The sequence below is a fragment of the Panthera uncia genome, chromosome C2 (genome assembly GCF_023721935.1).
Source record: "Panthera uncia isolate 11264 chromosome C2, Puncia_PCG_1.0, whole genome shotgun sequence".
NCBI classification, from domain to species: Eukaryota; Metazoa; Chordata; class Mammalia; order Carnivora; family Felidae; genus Panthera; species Panthera uncia.
In genome coordinates this window covers 144,322,277-144,348,875 of record NC_064810.1, presented here as the reverse complement: position 1 = coordinate 144,348,875, position 26,599 = coordinate 144,322,277, and the positions used below count along the sequence as shown (strand labels likewise).

At 36.1% G+C, this 26,599-nt stretch overlaps 1 protein-coding gene and 1 pseudogene across 2 annotated transcripts in view; one reads left to right on the top strand and one right to left on the bottom strand.

The window, feature by feature from the left end:
* Positions 1 to 26,599, bottom strand: part of STT3B (STT3 oligosaccharyltransferase complex catalytic subunit B) — a 105,901-nt gene that overhangs the window by 46,168 nt on the left and 33,134 nt on the right. For both annotated transcript variants that reach the window (XM_049629887.1, XM_049629888.1), the window contains exons 2-3: positions 12,516 to 12,624; positions 8,400 to 8,687 (exon numbers count right to left, since the gene is read on the bottom strand). In XM_049629887.1, coding sequence (XP_049485844.1) covers positions 8,400 to 8,687; positions 12,516 to 12,624 — 397 coding nt within the window. The remainder of the gene's footprint in view (positions 1 to 8,399; positions 8,688 to 12,515; positions 12,625 to 26,599) is intronic.
* Positions 16,120 to 16,608, top strand: LOC125922046 (40S ribosomal protein S23-like; annotated as a pseudogene).

Below are 26,599 nucleotides of genomic sequence, written 5' to 3'. Positions count from 1 at the left end.
AAGCCCAGGACCTGATGGCTTCATTGGTAAATTTTACAAAACTTTAAAAGAACTAATATTGATACTTCTCAAAATTTTCTAAAACATTGAAGAGGATGAAGCGTTCCCAATTCATTCCATCAAACCAACATTATACCCTGATACCAAAGCCAGACAGAAACACCACAAGAAAACCTACTGACCAATTATCACCCATGAACACTGATGCAAAAACCCTCAACAGAATACTAAAAACCAAATTTAGCAAGTATGAATTCCCAGAGAGATTGAATACCAGCAGTATTCAGCCAAGAGAAAGAAAAAGGGTCATAAAGAAATATAGAAGACAGAAAATCCAAGAAAAACAGTGAAATAAACTGATATTTAAGATTTCAAAGACAACCTCTCAGAAATAGTTATCAATCTACATGTTGAAAGAGAGCACCGTTACCAGAAAGGTCAATTCTGGGACACATCTAGAAAATTTATTATTTTAATGATATTGAAAAAAAAATTACTTCAGGAAAAAAAAAGACCACTTTTCTTATGAAACAATGAAATTAGGTTCTTGACAGTAGGAAGCAAAATAAAATGCAGGTGGTACGATTTTAATAAATTCAAGCAAAGAATGTATGACCTAGAATTTTATATCCAGCTCAACTCTCAAGCTATCGAAAAACAGGTTTAAACCTGCAAGGACTTGAGGAATGAATACTGTTCTTATGAGACTCTCCTAAGGAGTCCTCTAGAGGAATATCTCAGTCCAACTGAGAAATATGTATAAAAAATATTTTAAAATATGAATATACAAAGTATCATGTACTAATATATAACATATATTACATATTTAATAACAGTGTATGTTAATATACCATATATAATAAAGGTCATATATGAAAAACCCACAGCAAACATACTAAATAGTGAAAGACTGAAGCTTTTCCTGTAAGATCAGGAACAAGACAAGGCCCACTTTCACAACCCCCCCCCCCCCCCACTTTCACAACTTCTTTGCAACATACTACAGTTGACCACTGAACAACGCAGGGATTAGGGGCACTGACATTCACACAATCGCAAATCTGCATATACCTTTTAACTCCTCCAAACTTTACTAATAGCCTACTGTTGACTGGAAGCCTTACCCCTAACATAATCAGTTAATCGACACATATTTTGTATGTTGCATGTATTTTATAATGTACTCTTACAATAAAGTAAGCAAAATATTTTACTTTAATGTTTATTTATTTTAGGAGAGAGAGAGTGTAAGCGGGCATAGAGAGAGGAAGAGAGAGAATCCCAAGCAGGTTCCATGCTCAGAGCAGAGCCTGATGTGGGCCTTGATCCTACAACCATGAGATCATGACCTGACCCAAAATCAAGAGTCAGTCACTTAACCAATTGAGCCACCCAGGTGCCCCATGGAAAATATTTAAAAAATCATAAGAAAAGAAAAACACATTTATATACTGAACTGTATTTATCCAAAAAAACCCCATATAAGTGGATTGGTGTTGTTCAAGGGTCACTTGTACTTGAAGTTCTAACCAGAGCTATTAGGCAAGAAAAAGAAAAGGTATCCAAATTAGAAATAAGTAAAATGATTGTTTGCAAATTGTATGATCTTCTATGCAGAAAATTCCAGATTACACACACACACACACACACACACACACACACTGTTAGATCTAATAAATGAATTCAGCTAAATAGTGGGATACACAAAACCAATACATAAACATCAGCTGTATTTCTATATATTGACAATGAACAATCTGAAAAGGAAATTACTGAAAAAAAAATCCAATTTCAATAGTATCAAAATGAATAAAATAATACATATGAATTAACTAATGAGGTAAAAGACTTATACAACTCTAAAACATCATTATAATAAAGGCATAAATAAATGGAAATGTACCATGCTCTTTTATGAACTGGAAGACAATAATAAGATGATAGTATTCAAAGTAATCTATGAAGGTTAATGTATTCTGATTCAAAATCCCAATGATGTTTTTTTGCAAAAGTAAAAACCCCATTCTAAAATTCATATAGCATCTCAAAACAACTCTAATAACCAAAGTATCTTGAAAAAGAACAAAGCCAGACAAAATACACTTCCTGATTTTAAAACTTACTAAAAAGCTACAGTAATCAAAATAGTCTGGTGCTGGCTTTATAAAGACCTACAGACAGACAAGCAGAGCAGAATAAAGAACCCAGAAATAAATCTCTGCATATATGGTCAAATGATACTCAACAAGAGTCCCAAGATCATTAAATGGGGGAAAGGATAATCTTCAACAAATGGTGCTGAGAAAGGTGGACATCTGTGCAAAAATAATGATGTTGAACCCTTACCTAACACCATATACAAAATTCACTCAGAGATAAATCTAAGACCAAAAACTCTTAGAAGAAAACACATGGCAAAAGCTTCATGACATTAAATTTGGCAGTCATTTCTCAGATAGGACACCAAAGGCACAGCAACAAAAGAAAAGATAAACAAATTGAACTTCAAGGAAAATTAAAACTTGTGCATCAAAAGACAATGTCAACAGAGTAAAAAAGGCAACCCACAGAATGGGAGAAAATATTCAAAAGTCATGCATTTTAGAAAGGATTGATATCAAGAATATATAGAGAACTTCTAAAACTGATCAACAACAACAAAACCTGATTCAAAAAACAGGCAAAGGATATGAATAAACATTTCTCCACATATACAAATGGTGCAATTTTTGAAAAACCTATGGCCTTTTTATGTAAAGTTTACTTATTATTTTGAGAGAGAGGGAGAAAGAACGAATGGGGGAGGGGCAGAGAGTGAAGAGAGAGCAAGAAACCCAAGCAGGCTCTGCATCGCCAGGACAGAGCTCAGAGCCCAATGTGGGGCTCAAACTCAGGAACCATGAGATCATGACCTGAGCTGAAGTCAGATACTTAAATGACTACGCCACCCATGTGCCACTACCAATGGCCTTTTAACCACAAGCAAAGATGCTCAACATCATTAGATACCAGGGAAATGCAAATAAAAACTACAATGAGATACCACAGGTTTTGGCAAGGATGTGGCAAAACTGGAATCCTGTGTACTGTTGATGGGAATGTAAACTGGTACTACAGTGGCTACAGAAAACAGAATGGTTAATTCTTCAACAAACTGAAAACAGAACTGTCACATGACCTGGCAATTTCATTTCTGGGCAAATACCCCAAAGAATTGAGAGCAGGATCTCACAAATACCCATACACCTATGTTCATAGCAACATTATTCACAATAGGTAAAATACAAAAGCAACCTAAGTATCCATCAACAGATGAATGGATAAACAACATGTGGTATATAAACATAATGGAATGTTATCCAGCCTTAAAAAAGAAGGAAATTCTGTTTTGTGCTACAACATGTATGGACCTTGAGGACATTATATTATGCTAAGTGAAATAAGCCAGTGACAAAAAGACAAAATTGTATCATTCCACTTGTATGAGATACTCAAGGTAATCAAAAATCACAGAGACTGAGTAGAATGGTGGTTGTCAGGGGATGGGGGGAGCGAAGAATGGGGAATTATTGTTTAATGGATGTAGTTTCAGGTTTTGCAAGGTGAAAAGCTATGGAGATGGATAGCAGTGATGGTGAATGTATTTAACATTACTGAATTCTACACTTATAAATGGTTAAATTTTTTTTTTTAATTTTTTTTTTTTAACGTTTATTTATTTTTGAGACAGAGAGAGACAGAGCATGAACAGGGGAGGGTCACAGAGAGAGGGAGACACAGAATCTGAAACAGGCTCCAGGCTCTGAGCTGTCAGCACAGAGCCCGACGCGGGGCTCGAACCCACCGACCGCGAGATCGTGACCTGAGCCGAAGTCGGACGCTTAACTGACCAAGCCACCCAGGCGCCCAATGGTTAAATTTTTTTAATGTTTATTTTGAGAGGGGGAGCATGAGCAGGGCAGGGGCAGAGAGAGAGGGAGAGAAAGAATCCCAAGCAGGCTCTGTGCTGTTAGTACAGAACCTGACGTGGGGCTCAATCCCACAAACCGTGAGATCATGACCTGAGCTGAAATCAAGAGTCAGACACTTAACCGACTGAGCCATCTAGGCACCTCTAAATGGTTAAATTTCATGTTATGTGTATTTTACTATAATAAAAAGAAACCATATGAGATACCACTTCATGCCAATAGGTGATATCTTAAAACGCACACACGCACACACACACACACACACACACAGAAAACATTAAGTATTGGCAAAGACTTAGAGACATTAAAACTTTCCTACGTTGTTGGTAGGAATGTAAAATGGTGCGACCACTGTGGGAAACAGTCTCGAGGTTTCTCAAAAAGCCAACCAGAGTTACCATGTGAACCAACAATTTTACTCTTAGATATATACTAAAGAGAAATGAAAACATACATCCCCCAAAAAACTTGGTACACAAAAGTTAGCAGCATTATTCATTATAATCAATATGTGAGAAAAACTCAATGTCCCATCAACTGATGATAGTTAAAAAAAAATTGCAGTATATCCATATAATGAATTATTTATCCATTAAAAGAAATGAAGTATTGATACATGTCAGTAACATGAATGATTACGCTAAGTGAATGGGAGCCAAACATAAAAGCGCATACGTTTAAAAAAAATGTTTGTTTATTCACTTTGGAAGGTGGGGGCAGAAAGAGAGGGAGAAAGAATCCCAAGCAGGCTCCGTGCTATTAGTGCAGAGCCCGACACAGGGCCCGAACCCAGGAACTGCGGTATCATAACCAAGGCCTAGTTCAAGAATCCAAAGTGCAACCGACTGAGTCACCCAGGAGCCCCCACCCCATCCAACTTCTAAATGAGAATACCTATTTGCTTGTTGATTTTATTAACATTTTTTTGCTCACATAGCAAACTCCTTCAAAGTCCTTCCTCAAAATCACCCCTACTGCATGAAGTTGGTGCATATGATGGATATATGCTACATTTTTATACTTTCATTATAAATAGGTATAAACAACATATGGTATAATTTGTACTGTTTAAAATTTAAATAAGGATATTATACTGTACATATCCTACCTCAACTTATTTTTCCACTCGGCAGTATACTGTCAAGATCTATCAACGTTCGTACATACTTTTATAATTTAAAAAATTGCATGCCATTTGAAAGGCCTTAAACAGATGTTCCAAAACATTTTTTTTTTTCTCAGCTGCACAAAATAAACTAAAAAAGTTTGTTTTTAAACATTTTTGGGTGAATACAGCAGCATTAGCAGCATCCTACTGCTTGTCAGCATCTTCATCTTCACAGGTGTTTTCTTCTGAAACTCAGTATCAAGTAACCATCTGACTGATCTGTTCTTCTCTGGAATTCCTTGCCAAAGTGAAAATATGCAAGAGCTCAGTAATTTTAAAAGATGAAATTTATTCAAGAGAAAAATAATGCTTCCACTCACCTAGCTACCTAAAAATATACTCAACGTATAAAAAATATATTCACATGTAATAATTTTGGCAGTTTTCAACATGAAAGAGTATGAGCATAGGCTACAGGTAAATTAACAGACAAACAAACAATTAAATACATGCAAGCTTTAAGCTGAAGCCAGTACTAAGTAACATCCTTTTACATGTTAAAAAGAACATTAAGTTTATAGAACTTGGCAACATACTTCTGGTTTCTAGTTTCAGAAGTACAGAATCATTCCATTCTAACAAAAAGTAAAAAGCTGAACAGACTAAAAAATCAACAACTCTTGGATCTGTAAGTGAGGAAATGACAGAGGACAAACTGGAGTAGCCAACCAGCCCTATCTACTTACGGAAGGCAGGTGGGGGGCGGGGGGGACACTGGTCAAGTTTACAGTCCAGCTTACTAAAAGACAGCTAATCCTAGAACTACAAAATGTTTTCTCTCTCCACACACCTTACATCCACTTTACTAAAGGCTTATTTACCATAATTCCTTTTACCTAGCAGATCATGTCTGGCTATGAGAAAAATATTGCAAAGTATACCAAAAGGCAAAAAACACAAGTTGAAGAGACAGAGCAAGCATCAGAACCACATACGACAAACATATTGGAATTATGAGATCAGAAATGTAAAACAATTACATTAATTACATTAATTGATTAATATGCTAGGGGCACTAATGCATAAAGTAGACAGCATGCAGGAATAGATGGGTGATGTAAGTAGAGAGACAAATCTTAGGAAAGAACCAAAAAGCAATGTTAGAGATAAAAAATACTGTAACAAAAATGAAGAATGCCCTTGATGGGCTTATTAATGGACTGAACATAGCTGAGGAAAGAATCTCTGAACTAGAGGGTATCAACAGCAACCTCCAAAACTGAAAAGAAAAGAGAACAAAGACTGGAACAAAACAGAACAGAAAATCCAAGGGCTGTGGAACAACAACAAAATGTGTGATATACATGTGTGGAAATACCAGAAAAAAGAAAGAAAGGAATAAATATTTGAAACAATGACAGAAAATTTCTCCAAATCGATGTCAGACACCAAACCACAGATCAAGCACTAATGAATAAATGCCAAAAAGAATCCAACTACCCTGTACCAGGCACATCTTATCAAACTAGAGAAAACTAAAAGTAAAGAAAAAATGCTGAACGAAGAAACAGTAAAGACACCTTACCCAAAGTAGAACAAAGATAAGAATTACAGGACTTCTAGCCAGAAGAAGCCTGCTTCAGATTGTCTGTTCCCCTATCTCTCTGCCCCTGCTCCTGCACCACTTGTGCGTGTATGCTCTCTCTCTCAAAAAACAAATAAAACATTAAAATACACCCCCAAAACAGTAAGTCTCTAGCCAGACTAAGAAAAAAAAAGAACACATAAATTACTACTTTTAGAAATGAATGAAGTGATGTCACTACAGTTCCCATGGGCATTTATTAAAAAAAAAAATAAAGGAATACTATGAACAACCTTATGCCCACAATTTTGAGAACCTAAATTAAACGGACCAATTCCCTGAAAGACAAAAATCTGCCAAAACTCACACAAGAAGGAGACAGTCTAAAGAAATCTGTATCCTTTAAAGAAATTGAACCCATAATTAATAACCTTCTAAAACAGAAAGCAAAAGGCCAAGGTGGGTACACTGATGAATTCTACCAAAATTTAAGGAAGAAATTATACCAATTCTCTACAATCTTTCAGAAAATAGAAGTAAGGGGAATACCTCCTCATTCCATGAGACTAGTATGATCCTAATATCAAAACCAGGCAAAGACATTAAAAGAACACTACAGAGCCATATGTATTATGAACACAGATGTAAAAATCCTCAACAAAGTATTAGCAAATCAAATCCAGCAATGTACTGTAAGAATTATATACTATCATCAAGTGAGATTTATCCCTGGTATGAAAAGCTGGTTCAACATTTGAAAATTAATTAAAGGGTGCCTGGGTGGCTCAATCTTTAGGTGTCTGATTTCAGCTCAGGTCATAATCTCACGGGTTCATGAGTTTAAGCCCCACATCGGGCTCTCTAATATTAGCTCATGCTTCAGATCCTCTGTCCCCATCTCTCTGCCCCTCTCCACTTCACTCGTTCTCTCTTTTGCTCTCTTAAAATAAATGAACTTAAAAAAATTAATTTATCACATCAAAAAACTCAAGAAAAAAAGATCATGTAACTTTTATCAATACAGAAAAAACATTTGAAAAAATCTATCCATTCATGATAAAATCTCTCAGCAAATTAATAATAGAGTGGAACCTCCTCAACTTGATAATATCTACCAAAAATCTATAGCTAACATCACACTTAATGTTGAGAAGTTCAAAGCTTTCCCACTAAGATCAGGAAGAAGTTAACAATGTCCCCTCTCACCACTCCTTTTGAACATCATATTGGAAGTACTAGCTAATGCAATAAGACAAGAAAGGGAAATATAGGGTATATAAATTGGTAAGAAATAACTTGGTAAAGGCAAAGTAATGCTAGTTTTGCAACAGAATTCAAAATCCCAAGTCACTAAATCATATTTCAACTTATCTTAAGTATTTTTGACCCCTCTCTCCACCCAAAAAGAAACAAAATCAATAGATGCTTTCTGTCATCCTCTTTTTTGGAGCTATGACATATAAAGGATATTATCATCATCTGTTAAAACAGGCATAGCAAGATTCTTGTAAAAAATCTTATATGCACACAGGGGTGGGAGGGGAAGAGGAAGGGAGAATGCACACATGAGCAGTACCTGACATTTTAAAATGTTATGGCATTATTAAGTTGATTATGAATAGAAATAGATCCCTATATGGAACTATAATTGATGAAGGACAAATGTATACAACCTACAGCATTTCCACAGAGTTCATGAGTATTAAATGGTAGCAAAACATTAAGTGTTACTTACCCATAAGTAGTATGTGAACTGAAGTGCAAAAATAGCAATGCCTTCATTATCAAAGGAGCCAGCTACTGAGCGAGAAATGTAACCTGGCACAATAGCAATAAAACAAGCAGCTAAAAGTCCTGCTCCTTGGTTCCAAAGTTCTCTGGTAAGCAGGAAAGTAGATATAGATGTAAGGCCGCTAAAAGTCGGTGCAAGGAACACACAGACGTCTCTTATATGAACTGTTATGTTCAATGTATTTAAAATCCAATGGATGAGGCCAGCTGTTATCATCAACCCTGGGTAAACCTAGGAAGACAAAAATGGAAAATTTAACTGCATATAAAATAAGGGAATTAAAAAGACTAACATAAGTTCTTTTCTTTATTATTACATATTGTTTATAGTAAGTTTGAGAATAAGATCTCAAAACAGTTTGCCTTCTTCACTGAACTTCTACACTACAAAACTAAATGTTCTTTTGTATTGGATACAAAGGAAAAGCTTATAAATGGAGCAATACATATTTAAATAAACGATCAGATAGACTGATTAAAACTGAAAATGTTTAGAAATAGAAAACTGTCGGCAACTTTCTTATAGATTCTACTATTTTTTCACTATAAAACAGGGTCTTCGTCTAACTAACTTACTCTTTTAAAAAAAATTTTTTTTTTTTACATTTACTTTTGAGAAACAGAGTGAGACAAAGTGTGAACGGGGGAGGGGTAGAGAGAAAAGGAGACACAGAATCTGAAGCAGGCTCCAGGCTCTGAGCAAGGGGTCAGCACAGAGCCTGATGTGGGGCTCGAAGCCACAAACTGTGAGATCATGACCTGAGCCGAAGTCGGACGCTCAATCGACTGAGCCACCCAGGTGCCCCCTAACTTACTCTTAAGTTTAGGGTTTTAACAGGCTCCAACGTTGCCCACACTTTTGTGTATGTAAGGGGAGTGAGAAAAAAAGAGAAGAAAAGTTATGTGCCATATTATTTAAGTGTCTTCCTGCCTTCCAAAGCCAAGATTTGGAATGTAAACAACTCTAAATAGGGAAACAAAACAAAACAAAAAATACAACTAGTCAATTGGTGAATTCAAAGATAATTATTTTGGGATCCTGAAAGGTTGAACATTTTTACACCACTTAGTATTTAAGGCTGGAAGAGAATAACAAGAAACTACAAGAGGCCAATTAAACCTTACCCTAAAAGAGGAACATGATAACATTAGGAGAATTCAGAGAAAAATAAGTAGGATATTATTTTTGAGCTATTCATAGGTGATTAAATGTGTATTTACATTTCCATCCTTATCTAACACCTGAAAGATTCTTTCCTTTCTTTTATCACAGAAACTACAAAAAAAAAAGTTACGTTTCTTTTCCTAGCTATACTGATTAAAAGTGCAAACCCTCTATGGTCTTTAACTCCTTCCCTTGCTTCTTCTCCTTAGCACTTACCACCATTTAACATACTTTTCGTTACTTTATTTATTATCAATTAAACTCAACACCCTTAAAAGAATATAAACTCTGGAAGAGCAGGAAAAGTTTCCCCAGCACCCAGAACAACAATTAGCATAAAATAGATGCACAATACCTATTCAGTGCACGGAAGGAGAATGTGATTAAAGAAGGGGGTAAAGTGTGGCAATCATCACAATTCTTAAAAACTAAAATTTTGTGCTTTTTCACATAGAATACCAGGTCCCAACGCACAATTTTGACAGCCATATTAAAAAACAAAATGAAAATGAATCTGAAAGTACCTCTTAAGGTAGTCAATACATCCAAGATAATATGGCAGACTAAGCTGATACACAAAATATAGCCAAAATACATACAAGTAGAGGAGCAAAGGACCTTAAAAACCAACCAAACAAAAACACCCACCCAACAACAACAAAAACATATTTAAGCTCACAAGAAAGGGAAGCTTCTAGATGCCAAAAACATAGAAGGAATTTAAAGTAGGTTCTGATGCCAAGGGAGCCCCAATGAGAAAAGAAAAACACTCCAGGCTGGACACACATCTTTGAGACTGGAGGCTAGCAGGGCGGCTCCAGACAGGGATCAGAGAAAATACCTAATTCCCAGAACAAACCCAGGGTCTGTTTATGGAACTAGACTGGACAAATTATACCCACCCATCAAGGGAAGCAGTAAGGAATTTTTTTGCCTTACTTCCAAAGCTTTGAATAGAAACAAAATGAGAAACTCATTCAATACATGTGTAAATGTGAGTTCCACATTTACAACAACTTCAGATGTAAGAAGCCTCAAGCTGAGAAATAACCTCTAAAAACTGTCCTAAAACCAGTAAAACCCCTATTAGCTAGGGTGAAAGCAAATGAGAAAAAAGTATTACAAAAATGGTCCCAAATACCAGGACACTTGGAGAAGAAAACAAGCCCTCCAGTGACGACGAATTCAAAATAAAAAGTTATACACATGCCAGGAAACAAACTGTACTCATCAAATACTGCACTAAGGTATGTAACAGGATATATCTTCCTTATCTGCCCTGGAGACCATCAAGACTCCTCTCCTTGTTTCTGTATCTCTGTTTACATCAAGGATAAGAAGAGGGGCGCCTGGGTGGCGCGGTCGGTTAAGCGTCCGACTTCAGCCAGGTCACGATCTCGCAGTCTGTGAGTTCGAGCCCTGCGTCGGGCTCTGGGCTGATGGCTCGGAGCCTGGAGCCTGTTTCCGATTCTGTGTCTCCCTCTCTCTCTGCCCCTCCCCCGTTCATGCTCTGTCTCTCTCTGTCCCAAAAATAAATAAAAAACGTTGAAAAAAAAAATTAAAAAAAAAAAAGGATAAGAAGATGCCCCAGATTAGAAAAACATCTCACTATCATGGAGAACGTATTCTTCTGACACAGAGGGAACATTTATAAAATGTGGCTATATGCCAGGCCACAAATCAAGTCTCAAAAATTTCAAAGGACTGAAATTTCTGTTTGTTCTCTAACCATAATAGAAGCATAAAGTAAAAAAAGATAACTAGGAAATCCTCTTATGTTTAAAACTCAAATTCTAAATAATCCGTGTACCAGTGGGAATTATAACGGAAATTAAATTTCAACTTGAATGAAAATAAAAATACTATGTATCAAACCTTATACATTATAAATGTAGCTAAAACAGTGATTATTGGGAAATTTATAGTTTTAAAATAAATACATCAGGAGTGCCTAGGTGGTCAGTTGAGCATTGGACTGTTGGTTTCAGCTTGGGTCATGATCCCAGAGTTGTGGGATCAAGACCTGCGTACAGCTCTGCACTCAGAGTGGAGCCTGCAGAAGATTCTTTCTCTTTCCCTCTGCACCTCTCCCCCATTTGTGTGCGCTCTCTCTCTAAAATAATAAATGAAATGAAATGAAATGAGATGAAAACAAAGAAAGGTTATTGAGTAAAGTATCAAGAAGTCAGAAAAACATTAAAATAATCTCAAGAGAATGTGGGGAAGGAAATAAATTGAAATTAACATAACAAAAGACAAATATATAATGCAGATAATCAACAACGTCAAAGTTTCTTTGGGTTAAGAAATCTAACAAAAGTGATAAACTTCTAACAACAAGTAAGGCTAAATATATGTTCCCCATACATGTCTACCTATCATTTTCTTTTTAACATTCTTCCTACATTCCAGATCCCATACATATTTTCCCTTATGTCACATTCTGAATATAACAGCTTCCCATGAGCTATGATCAATACTCAATTACCTGAAGTAATTTAGGGCAGCTTTAGGACCTAAAAATTGAAACTGATTCTTCTAAATTTCGATTTCCTTCCAAAAAATATGATTTCAACAAAGTTGTTACAGAATAAAATAAAACCGCAAATAACCTGAACTTAAGATGTACTATGACAAGAAATCTCCCCTCCCAGTCTCCCCTTGTTAGAAATAGTGGCTAGTATGAGATAACACAAACATGTGCAGGGAAGGGGTGGGGAGGGAGTGTCAAGAAGAGATTTAGTAAATAAAAAAATACTGGATAATCAGCTACAGAAAACTGTATTAGTTAACTATACAAAGGTTTCAAGGATCTCCATCACCTTAGTAACTAATGATTTACTGAAATAACTATAAAACTTTGTGATTAACATAAATAACTGCAGAGATACTTACAGTACCACCTACTATTCTTCCTAGTGGATACCATGCTCTTTCATCAAACCAGTTTAAAAATTCATAGAACCCATGAGATGCAAGATGATGTGTTGATCTATAGTTAAACCTAGAAAAAACAGGAAAAAAGGAAATGTTATAGAAGTTTGCTTACTAGAAACAAGTAGCTCTATCTTTTTAATATTATAAAAACAAATATCTTTATATTTAACTCTATAGCTACATAAAAATTTCTTTCATAGAAACTGAGTAACATTATTCTCCAAGGAATAGGCTTATAATACTACTAATATAACTAAAAACAAAGGCCCATTCCCCCCCCCCCCCAACCCCCAACCCATGCCTACAAAACGAGTAATGCTCAAAATAACATTTGGTCATTGCTTAGGATGCAGGCAGTACATGGCTATGGATTTAAACAAAATAAGGTGAGGGTACATGGAATTCACCACACAGTCCAAGTCAATGACTCTCAAAAGATTAATAACTACTGACAGAAGACAGCATCAGAATAACTTGACATGGTCGCCTTCAGTCCTACAACCCTAAAAATTACAGGAATAAGCAATAAATTATAATAGCACTAAAACCATAAGAAAATAAAGTGTAAGAGCACTCACTGTAAAACAAGAACGACCTTAAGGAATGAGAAATTTAATCAATGAAAGACAAAAGATAAATGAGAAGAAATGCACTGGACCATTTTTAGACAAATTTCATCAAATACAAAAACGAACACACCCAAATATCAAATATTTGAGAAAAGTAAGCAACATGAAAGCATCAAAAACAAATGGAAGAATACCATAGGAAGCAGAAATAAGACTACCTACAGAAACTACCTAAGACAGGCCTTGGCAGCCTGATAGGATATAACAATTATAAATATATACACACTCAACATCAGAGCACCTAAATATAGTAAGCAAATAGTAACAGATCCAAATGCAGAAATAGAGAACAATGCAATAATATTAGAGGAATTTCAATGCCCTACTTTCAATACTGGACAGAACATACAGAGAGAATATCAGTAAGTTGATACCGGATTTGAACTACACTTCAAACCAAATGGATCTAACAGATTAATACAGAACATTCCATATAACGGTGGCAGAACACATATTATTCTCAGGCACACACAGAATATTCTCCAGGATATAAATGTTAGGTCACAAAACAAGTCTTAACAAATTTAAGAAGACTAAAACTATATTAAGTATCTTTTCCAACCACAATGGTATGACTCTAGAAATCAAGAAGAAAACTGGAAAATTCATAAACATGTGGAAGTTAAAAACAGTTGTGAAAAACCAATAGGTCAAAGGAGAAGTAAAAAGGACAATAAAAAATATCTCGAGACAAACACAAATGGAAACACAGTAAAACATACAGAATGCAGCAAAAGCAGATTTAAGAGGGAAGTTTACAGCAACAAATATCTACATTAAATAAATAATAAAAAAAAGATCTCCAACAACCTGACTTCACACCTCAAGGAACTAGAAAAAGAATAAACTGTACCCAAAGTTAGCAGAAGAAAGGAAATAACAAAGATTAGAGCAGACATCAATGAAATAGAGACTAGAAAAACAAAAGATCAACTAAACTAAGAACTGGTGTTTTTGAAAAGATAAACAAAATTGACAACCTTTTAGCTAGACTAAGAAAAGAGAGAAGACTCAGATAAATAAAATCAGAAATGAAAGGGGAAATATTATAACCTAAACCACAAAGATACAAAGGATTGTTAAGAGACAACTATGAACAAACGCACACCAACAAACTGGACAACCTAGAAGAAATGAACTAATAATAAAAACATATAACCTACATCAACACTGAACCAGGAAGAAATAAAGTCAAAACAGAACAATAATAAGGAAATTGAATCAGTAACCAAAAACCTCCCAAGAAAGAAAAGATGGCCTCAATGGCAAATTCCTCCAAACACTTAAAGAATAATTAATGCCAATCCTTAAACTCTTCCAAAAAACTGAAGAAGTGAGAACATGTCTAAACTCAATTTATGAGACAAGACTTACCCTGATAACTGAAGCCAGATGAAGGTACTACAAGGTGAAAAACAAAAAAAACAAAACAAGCTATAGGTCAACATCCCTGATGAACATATATGCAAAAATCAAGAAAATACTAGCAAACCAACAGCACATTCTTTAACACACCATGATCATAGAGCACAACCAACAGGTTATCCCTGGAAGTCAAGGATGGTTCAACATATGGAAATCAATAAATGTGATAACACCAGATTAATAAAAATGAAGAATAAAAATCATGATCATGTCAACAGATATAGAAAAGGCATTGGACAAAATTCAACATCCTTTCACGACAAAAACTTTCAACAGATTGGGTATAGAAGGAAGGTAATCTGAACATAATAAAGGTCATATATGACAAGCCCACAGCTAACATCAAACTCGATGGTAAAAGGTTGAAAGATTTTCCTCTAAGATCAAGAACAAGACAAAGGTGCCCACTCTCACCACTTCTATTCAACACAAAACTAAAGTCCTATCCAGAGCAATTAGGCAAGAAAAAGAAAAGGAATCCAAGTTGGGAAAGAAGTAAAATTGTTTGCAGAAGACACAATCTTATCTACAGAAAAACCTAAAGACTCCACTAAATAACTGTAGAATAAAAAGGATTCAGTAAAGGTGCAGGTTACAAAATCATCATTCAAAACTCCGTTGCATTTCTACACACCGTGAAATATCTGAAAGAGAAATTAAGAAAACAAACCCACCATTTACAATAGTGTTAAAGTCAATAAAGTACTTAGGAATACATTTAACAAAGGTGTAAGGCCTGACCAGCACACTGAAAATGGTGACAATGCAAGAGGCAAGCAAATGGAAAGATATCTCATATTCTTGAATTGAACCATTAACATTTAAGTGTCCACGTTACCCAATGCATTCTACAGATTCTATGCAATCCCTATAAAAATTCAATGGCATTTTTCACAGAAAAAGAAAATCTAAAAATGTGTGTGGAACCACAAAAGGCTTTGAATAGAGAAAGCAATCTTAACAAAGGATGTGGTATCACAAAGGTGGAGGGATCATACTTCCTGACTTCAAACTCTATTTAAAGCTATAGTATTCAAAACAGTATGGAACTGGCACAAACAAAGAAATAGACCACTGGAACAGAATACAGAGCCAAGAAATAAACCCACACATACATAATCTTTGACAAGTGTGCCAAGAACAAACAATGGGGAAAGGATAGTCTTTTTATTTAATGGTGTTGGGAAAGGTGGATATTACATGCAAAAGCATAAAATTGGACCTTTCTCTTACACCATACACACAAATTAACCTAAAATGTATTCTAGAGCGGGGCTCCTAGGTGGCTCAATCAGTTAAGCATCCAACTTTGGCTCAGGTCATGATCTCATGGTTCATGGGTTTGAGCCCCATATCGAGTTCTGTGCCGACAGCTTGGAGCCTGGAGCCTGCTTCGGATTCTGTGTCTCCCTCTCCCTCTGCTCTCCCCTCCCCCCAGCCAGAATTCTGTCTCTCTCTCTCAAAGATAAATAAATGTTAAATGTATTTTTAATGTATTTTAATGTATTCTAGAGCTCTTTTGCTCAGGCCTGTGGCGCAGGCAGGATGGGCGAGTTCAAGATCTTCATACTTCCAGGATGCTCCATGGCCACCGACAAGATCAGAAGTGGCATGATAAACAGTACAAGAAAGCCCATTTAATGGTCACAGCCCTGAACGCCAACCCTTTAGGTGGTGTTTCTCATGCAAAATGAACTGTGCTGGAAAAAGTTGGGGTTGAAGCCAAACAGCCAAATTCTCCCATCAGGAAGTGTGTCAGGGTCCAGTTGATCAAGAATGGCAAGAAATAAAAATAAAAATAAAAAAATCACAGCCTTTGTACCCAATGATGGTTGTTTGGATTTTGTTAAGGAAAATGATGAGGTTCTGACTGCTGGATTTGATCACAAAGGTCATGATGTCAGTGACATTCCTGAAATTCACTTTAACGTTGCCAAACAGCCAATGTCTCTCTTTTGCCTTTATTACAAACCAAGAAGGAAAGCCCAAGATCATAAATTTTGATGGTGAAAACATGACAATAAAATAAATCAAGTATTATAGACTCAAACGTGAGACCTGAAACCACAAAATTCTAGGAAAAAAGACACAGAAAATGTTCCTTGGCATTGCCCTTGGCAATTATTATTATTTTTTTTTTTTTTCCAGGAGGGGACACCAAAACCAAAAGCAAAAGTAAAGAGACTATATCAAACCAAAAAGTTAGAATAAGGAAACGACGATATGAAAAGGCAACCTATGGAATGAGAGAAAATATGTGCAAAACATATTGAATAAGCAGTCAGTATCTAAAATAAATAAGGAACCATAGCACTCAGTAAGAACAACAAAAACCTCCTCCAAACAAACAAATCCGATTTTTAAAATGTTTTAATTTTGTGAAAGAAAGAGCGTACGTGTGGGGGAAGGGCAGAGAGCAAGGGAGACAGAGGATCTGAAGCAGTCTCTGTGTTGTCAGTACAGAGTCCCAGATGGGGCTCTAACTCAGGAACCTGTGAGATCATGACCTGAGTCGAAGTCGACGCTTAACCAATCAGGCGCTGCCAAATCTGATTTTTCTTTTAATTTTTTAATATTTATTTATTTTTGAGAGACAGAGAGAGAGACAAACAGAGCACGAGTGGGGGAGGGGTGGGGACAGAGGGAGACACAGAATCCGAAGCAGGCTCCAGGCTCTGAGCTGTCAGCACAGAGCCCGATGTGGGACTCGAACCGACAAACCGTGAGATCATGACCCGTGCCGGAGTCATCAACGGAGCCGCCCAGGAGCCCTGCCAAATCGGATTTTTAAATGGAGTTGAATTATCCCTAAGATAACATATGGTCAAAAGATACATGAAAACATGCTCAACATCACTAGCCACCAGGGAAATGCAAATCAAAAATACAATGAGATATACCTCACACCTATCAGGATGGCTATCTATCATCAATAAGAGGTAACAAATGTTGTCAAGGGTGTTGAAAAAAAAATCTCAAACAGAGATGGTGGGAATATAAACTGTTATAGCTATTATGGAAAATGGTATGGAGGCTTTAAAATGGAACCACAATACAATCCAGCAATCCTATTTCTGGGTATATATCCTAAGGAATGAAATCAGTATCTGGAAGAGGTATCTGCACTCCCATGTTCATTGCAGCACTTTCATAACAGCAAAGATATGGAAATAATTTACGTGTCTTTCAATGGATGAATGGAAAAAGAAAACGTAAATATATATAATGGAATATTACTCAGCCACAACACAAAAGGAAATCTTTCTATTTGATTTGTAACAACATGGATGAAACTGGAGGGTATTCTGCTATGAGGAAACAAGCTACAGAAGGAAAAATACTGTGTACCACTTATAAGTGGACTCTTAAAAAAAAGTTTAACTCAGAGTAGGATCGTGGTTGCCAGGGGATGTGGAAATGGGAAGAGGATGGTCAAAGGGTATAAACTGTCAGTCATAACATGAATAAATTATAAGGATTTAATGTACATCATGGTGACTATAGTTAATAATACTATATTGCATACTTGAAATTTGTTGAGTAGATCTTAAGGGCCCTCATCAAAACAAAAGTAACTACCTGAGGCAATGCATGTGTTAAATTGTGTGCTAATCATTTCCCAATTTATGTCTATCAAATCATCAAGCAATATACTTTAAATATATACAACTTTGTCAATTATATGTCAATAGAACTGGAAAGAAGTATTATGAAAAAAATTAAGAAATCTAAAGATAAATCCAGAAGTTTTCATGTTTATCTTAACTGGAGGAAAAAAAAAGCCTCATACACAATCTCGATAAATTTCAAAATGTTAAGGATAACTACAAGTCTCCTAATTTTACCTCCTATCTCTAGTCCTCTTCCTGCTTTCTGTACAGGCAGCCTTGCCTACCCAAGATCCTTTCGTTAATTCATTCTAACTCTCCCCAAAAGATGCTGGTCACAACTGGGTCTCTTCAACAAGTATTACCAGCATGCTCAACAACTTACCAATATTATCTCCCTGCCTACGTAGGTTTTTTAAAATTTGGGTTTAGTTTTACCTTGAATGTCCCAAAGGCATTTCAAACTCAACATCCAATTAAACTCATGATCAGACTCTTCCTACCTACCTCCAAACGAATATATACACTATGTCTGCTTTTAGGGTGTTCTGCCATCTAAATTAAAGCAAAAAATTTAGATGTAATCATTGATGATTCCTTCTCTTTCACATCCTATACACAAATCACAAGTTGTCATACTACTTCTTATTAAAGATCTCTAAAATTTGTCTACTGTAACTGATATCACAAAAACACAAAGGATCATAAAAGACTGCTATGAAGAATTATACATCAACAAATTGGACAATTTGTCTACTCTTTTCCTACTGCAGTACTAGCACTCTAATCCAAGCTATCGCCTTAGGCTACAGCAGTAGTCTCCCAATTCATCCCCCTAGATCCATTTTTGCTCATCTCCTAATTCCCCAATCTATAGGTCTTAAGAACATCTTTTCAAAATGCAAATGTGATCATATTGCAACCCGCTGCTAAACTATTCAAAGGCTTCCTCTTCCAAAAAATTTTTAATAAATTTTAAGAAATTAAAGGGAAAGAAGCTCCACTTCTTAACATGATCAAAGCCACACACAGTAGCCCCCCTTATCTGTGGGGAACACGTTCTAAGACCCCCCCCAGTGGATGTCTGAAACTGCAGATAGCAACGAACCCTAAATACATTTTTTCATATACATACCTATGATGATAATGTTTAATTTATAAATTAGGCACAGAGATTAACAATAACTAATGATAAAACAGAATTATAATATACTGTAATAAAAGTTATGTGAACATGGTCTCTCTCTCAAAATATCTTATTGTACCATATTCATCCTCCCATGCTGATGTGAGATGATAAACTGCCTACGTGATGAGATGAAGTGAGATGAATGATGTAGGCACTGTGATGTAGTCACTGTTGACCTTCTGATGACAGAATCATCTGCTTCAAGACTGCAGTTGGCCACAGTTAACGGAAACCACGGAAAGCAAAACCACAGATTTGGGAGGAGGGGGTTTCACTACTGAATCTATCCTTCAGTTCTCCAGACTCATTTTGCTCCTTCCCAGGATCTTCAGACTACTACTAATTCCCTTTCCTTGGATGACTAATATCTCCCCTCTCTTGGCGTAAATAACTTATCCTCAAACCTTAGCACATTTCTAGGATACTGTTCTGAAAATGTTCCATGTACTTTTCTTCCTAATACTTGCCACAGATGTAATTTCACATTAGCTCACCTGATTAATATTTACCTCACTAAATACTCCCAATTAGGATGCTACTGTGTCTCCAACATCTAGAACAGCATGTAGTAGACAGTAGCCCTCATGTATTTGTTGAATGAATAACTGATTTCATAAATATGTTTTCCAGTGGGTGTGAGATCACGACAGCTTCCCAGATAGCTACCTAATGCCAATTTTAAATGGCATCCCCAAATTAAAGACTAAGACTGATTTAATTGTATTTCCTGAGATGGAAACCTGAAGGCATAATCAAAAAGTTAAACAAGAGAGCTCACTAAAATTCTACTGGAAATCTAGTCAAGGTACCTAAAAACTAAACATAAACAGAAGTAGAATGTTTAGTCCCATTTTATCCCCAGGATCAAGTTACTCCTGGTATGTAAGACTCCCAGAACTCCCTTATGGATTCTCACATACCCATTCTCTTTGATTTTTCAGTTTACTTTCCTCCTGCCTGAATTGTCATTTATTTTTTACCCATTTTCTGGCTTAGTTTCCAACCCACCGTCATGAAGTTTCTTCTGAATGTCCTATGGCTTTCATCTCTTACCCCCTGGAAGTGAAACAACAGGACTACAAAAGGCAGTACATTTTTTTTTACAGTTTATTTATTTTGAGAGAGAGAGAGAAAGAGAGAGAGAGAGAGAGAGAGAGAGAGAGAGAGGGCGCACACAGGGAGGGGCAGAGAGAAAAGGAGAGAGAGAGAATCCCAAGCAGGCTCCTTGCTGACGGCACGGAGCGTGATGTACGGCTGGAACTTACAAGCCGTGAGATCACGACCTGAGCCGAAACCAAGAGCTGGATGCTTAACCAACTGAACCACCCAGGAGCCCCAAGGCAATACACTCTCATTTTACAGGGCACTTTCAATGTTAGCGCAGTCACTATTTTTTTTTTTTTCAGACCCGTAACACAGTACCACATTCTCACTCCTCCCCCAGATGACACAGCACTCAACTAAACAACCCTGTGTGGCAGCAAAATTAACTATGACTATAGAAATAATAAGTAAATAAAAAGTGGACATTCTCTCCAAGAGTTCTTGTTGCTTGGTAATATTACCAACACAGGATTATCAAACATGATTTCTGCCAACAATGATAACTATGTGTTGACATTTCCATGATGACTCCGGAGGTTGAATACTTTTCATATATTTATTAGCCATTAAAAATTTCCTCTTGGGTAAAATGTGAGGTGCTTTAGACATTTTTTTTCTAGGTGATTTAAATAAGTTCCTTAAACATTTTTTAATGTTTATTTTTGAGAGAGACAGAGCCTAAGCAGGGGAGGAGCAGACAGAAAGAGGGAGACACAGAATCTGAAGCAGGCTCCAGGCTCTGAGCTGTCAGCACAGAGCCCAACATGGGGCTCCAACTCACAAGCCATAAGATCATGACATGAGCCGAAGTTGGCCGCTCAACTGACTGAGCCACCCTGGTGCCCCTAAGTAAGTTCTTTATAAGCTATAAACTTCTTTTATTACGTGGCTTCTCTTTTCACTCACAATGGTATTTAAAAGAATAGAAATTCTTGACATAAACCTAATTTGCCAACCTTCTGCTATAGGGTTAGTGCTTTTCTCCTGGTTAAACAAGTCCTTCCCTACCCCAAAGTCATAAGGATATTGTTTTATTTTCTTCTTCATGACCATTTACAATTTCAACTTACTCATTTAAGTCCTTAATACACTTGGAATGGATTATTACACATGGTAAGAAATAGGGATCCAATTTTATTTTTACTTCCTCCTTACAAATGATCATTCTCCCATCATTTATTAAAACAATGATCTTTTCTCCATTGTTCTACAGTTCCACGTCCATTATATTTTAAGCGTTTGTTAATGTGCAGATCTGTTTTTGGATTCTATTTTGTTCAAGTGGCCTTTATGTCTTGCATCAGTAATATGCAACCTTGGGGCGCCTGGGTGGCTCAGTCAGTTAAGCATTCATCTTTGGCTCAGGTCATGATCTCACGGTTGGTGAGTTTGAGCCCCATGTCAGGCCCTGTGCAGACAGCTCAGAGCCGAGAGCATGCCTTGGATTCTGTCTTCCTCTCTCTCTGCACACCCCCCACCTCAAAAATAAACATTAAAAACTGTTTTTAAAAAATAACATGCAACCTTTATTACTGGAGCTTCAAATTATATCTTGATATCTGGTACAACTTTTTTACACTGTGTTTTTTATTTTGTCCTTTTACATTTCTACATAAATTTTAAAATAAGCTTGTCAATTCCATCAAAAAAAAAAAAAAAAAACCCAAACAAACAAAAAAAACCCAAACACGTGGCGTTTTAATTGGAAGTCCATAACTCCATATATCAATTTGGGAAGAATTAACATCTTTACAATACTGACTCATCAAATCCATAAATGTAGTTTATCTCCTTCATTTAAATCTTCTTTAATGTCTCTCCAGAAAATGTATAATTTCACCTTAGAGGTCTTGGAACATCTTTGCTTAGATTTATTCCCATCTTTAATGGTATCTTCAATTATTTTTTAAAACTTGTTTGACACTGACAGGAAATCTGATATTTTTACATCAACTTTATAACCAGAAACCTTGCAAATGCTTATTCTAAACTGACAATCTTTTCAGTCAGCAGAAAAATAGAATCATATTAATTACAAAGTAAACAAACTTAATTGAAATAGTTAAGATACACAATATGAAATTCCAAAATGGAATAATCTACTACATTTCAAACTATAAGGGCATGGAAACTTTATTCAAATTAAATCTTCACGAAAAATAAAAGACGAAAGTGTATTTTTCAATAGAAATGAAAACAAAGTTCTTGAGGCTACATATAGTTGCAGTGATGTTAACCAGTGAGGTTAACTATTTCATCTAATTTATTTCAGTATTTTGTTTTGGCTCACAAGATTGATACCTATGTATATTAGTCAAAATTTTTATAAACAGTAATCATCTTTTAAAAGTTTTCCTTGTTGTGGGGCACCTGGGTGGCTCAGTTGGTTAAGCATCTGACTTCAGCTCAGGTCATGATCTCACGGTGCATGAGTTCGAGCCCTGCATTGGGCTCTATGCTGACAGCTCAGAGCCTGAAGCCTGCTTCGAATTCTGTGTCTCCGTCTCTCTCTGCCCCTCCCCTACTTGTGCTCTGTCTCTGTCTCTTGCAAAAATAAACAAAAATTAAAAAAAAAAAGTTTTCCTTGTTGTTAAAAATATTGTTTAATTAAATGATGCAGAAGTTTGTTTGGAGCCTAACAGGAAATTCTGATTCAAAACTGAACAACCACATAATTGTACTCCTCACTGTGTGTGTCTGTACTTACACACATACATATAAATTATATTTATAAAAATTAAACCAGAAGCATGCAAATCTAACTTTATAAAATATCATGACCCTATGTTGCAGATTCAGTTGTTAATACAAGTATAGTCTGATTATTTTCTTTTATGTGAATTCCCAGAATCCCTCCGTTGGGAATATTAAAAACTCAATCCAAACTAAATAGACATTTTTCCAAAGACATACGAATGACAACGGGTACATGAAAAGGTGCTCATCACCGCACATCAAAACCACAATGAGATATCACCTCACCTGTCAGAATGGCTATTTTTAAAAAGACAAGAAATAAAACAAGTATTGGCGAGGATGTGAAGAAAAGGGCACCCTGGTGCACGCTGTTAGTAGCAATGGTGCAGCCATTATGGCAAACTGTATGGAGGTTACTCAAAACACCAAAAGTAGAACTGCCACATAGGATCTGGCAATTCCACTTTTGGGTATTTATCTGAAGGAAACAAAATCACCATCTCAAAAAGATATCTGCACCCCATGTTCACTGCAGCACAGCCAAGACATGGAGACAAACTAAGATTCCATCAATTAATGGATAAAGAAAATGCGGTGTGTACACACACACACACAGAAATATTATTGTTCAGTCACTACAAAGAAGGAAATCCTGCCATTTGTGACAACAAGGATAGACCCTGAGGGGATCTGCTAGGTAAAATAAGATAAAGACAATACTGCATGATTTCACTTACGTACGTAAGAAATCTAAAATAAACCCCTCATAATTGCAGAACAAACTGATGGTTGCCAGAACTGGGGGACAAGAGGTGGGTGAAATGGGTGAAGGTGGTCAAAAGGTACAAGCTTCCAGTTATATGTTACGTCCTAGGATGTAATGCACAGCATGATAACTATAGTTAACAATACTGTACTGTGAATCTGAAAGTTGCTATTAGAATAGATCTTAAAACTCATCACAAGGAAAAAAAATCTATAGGTGTGGTGATGGATGTTAAAACTAAATTTCCTGTAGTAATCATTTTGCGGTATATACATATATCAAATCATTATGTTGTACACCTAAAACTAATCTACTGTTCTATGTTAATTAATCTCAATTTCTTACAAAAAGAACCTAGGGGGAAAAAGTTAATAAATTAGGAGGACAAACCAACAACCCAATCCAAACAAATATAAAAAGCATCTGGACCAACAACACAACTACTCTGGATTCTATTATAGTAAATAGCTGAAAAATGAATTTATCAGCTTTTAGTTTCACCTTCTTGAGTAATTTTAGCATGGTCCTTCCGAGGTCTTTGTTCCATCTACATAGAAACCCACCGCAAGCATACATTTTACTCTCTCTTCCTCATGCAATCCTCTCAAACCTGAAATTCACTCCTGAAGAAGCTTCTGTAATATTCTATCCTCCCTTTTCCAGTCCATTTTCACTTGTGCTTTGAAAACGTCACGTTGGAACCTCTACTCTAGTTCACCTAAGATATTTTTCCTTAGTGATTTTTGTATACTTGGAGGTATCCCAGTCCATGGCACTTCACTCACGAGACTCAACTGATGTTTTACTTAATTCTTTTTGCACACCAGTCATTGGAACACAGACTTAAATTTTTGTCTTCTATTCCCTTCTTCATTAAACCCAAGCAACTGTGTGCACAAAAGCAGTCTTCAATCTCAGCATGTCCAATTTACATATTTAAAAAATGTTTAAGTAACTGGAGTGGGGTGATAGAGACAAAACGAGAGGACCATAAAGTGGTAACTGTTGAAGCTGGGCTGTATGTACTCAAGATTCATTATAGTATTAGCTCTACCTTTTTCTTTTTATTAGAGAGAGACAGAGAGACGGCGGGGGGGGGGGGGGGGGAGTTGGGGAAGGAGGGAGAATCCCAAGCAGGCTCCACACTCAGAAAGGAGCCTGAGGCAGAGCTTGATCCAAGAACCCGGGGATCAGGACCTGAGCCGAAATCAAGAGTTGAACGCTCAACTGACTAAGCCACCCAGGTTCCCCAGCTCTAACTTCTGTGTATGTTTCAAATTTCCCATGAATGTGTATGTGTATATGTATGTACGTGTATAGTTTATATATACGCTGTCTTTGAATAGCCACACAATACATATATATGTAAACTTTATTATGGAAAATATCACACACAAACTTACTCTCATATACAAATTATAGCTTCCCCCAAGTAAAACTAGGTAAACTGACTGAGAAATGAACATATTAAAGGTCAGGAGTCACCAAAATAAAATGGAAATAAAAGAAACACAAGTGGTAAAATAACCTCTATCTTAAAATAGTCTGAGAACACTAATCAGATTTTAAATATATCCCATCTTTTACTAATATTGTCAAACAACTTTCAGTATTTTAACTTCAATAATTTATTTTGAAACAAGTGTGACAAAAGATGGCAATTATTAAATACAGATGATAGCTACATGAAGATCATTATGGGTCTACTTTTGGTTTATGTAACATTTTCATGAAAGTTTTTTAAAAATAATGAATGCTTCCCCCAAATACTCTCAACCCAATCTCTAGAGCCACTCTGCAATTCCAGTGTGTGGAAAAATGACTTTATTAAGACAGACAAAATAATTCTCACATGGACATGTTTAATTTCTGAAAGAAGCATATCAGTCATTCCACTACTTGCCAGTAACAAGCAAACTGATAGTTTAAAAATGTAAGAAAAAAATGGGGATGAAAGAGTACATGTGATTTTTAAATTTGATAAAGAAACAGCAATAGCCATATTACAAATTAAAAGAGGTCTTAAGAGGGGTGCCTGGGTGGCTCAGTCAGTTAAGTGTCTGACTCTCGATTCTGGTTCAGGTCTTGCTCTCATAGTGAGATCAAGCCCTATGTTGGGCCCTGTCCTGACAGCATGGAGCCTACTTGAGATTCTCTCTCTGCCCCTCCCCTACACACACACTCTTTCTGTCTCTAAATAAAAACATTAAACAACAATAACAAAAAAATAAAAGAGGGCTTACAAGACCCACCTTTACATAGAAGCTAAGATATGTTAATTTTGTTTTCTTCTGCAATGTTTATTAGGTAAGACCTAAAGTGTCTTTTGGCTTTCTAAGACACTGCATTCTATAACTGCTTTTCCCTGTATCTACAGGAAACAATGGAAAGTAAGAAAATAGGAATAAAGAACTTGATTCTGAAAGCCACACACCTGTTTTGGGTTTTTTTTTTAAATCCTTGCAAATCCTATAGTTTATAATTGCTTCATCACAACATACCTTTCAAAAATTAAGCAAAGCTTATGTCCTTGATTTAGGGAGAAGAGACTACCCCTTAAAGTAGCAGCATGAGATTAAATGATGGAATCCTATTTATGGAAAAAAGGTTCTATCTCTTGGGTT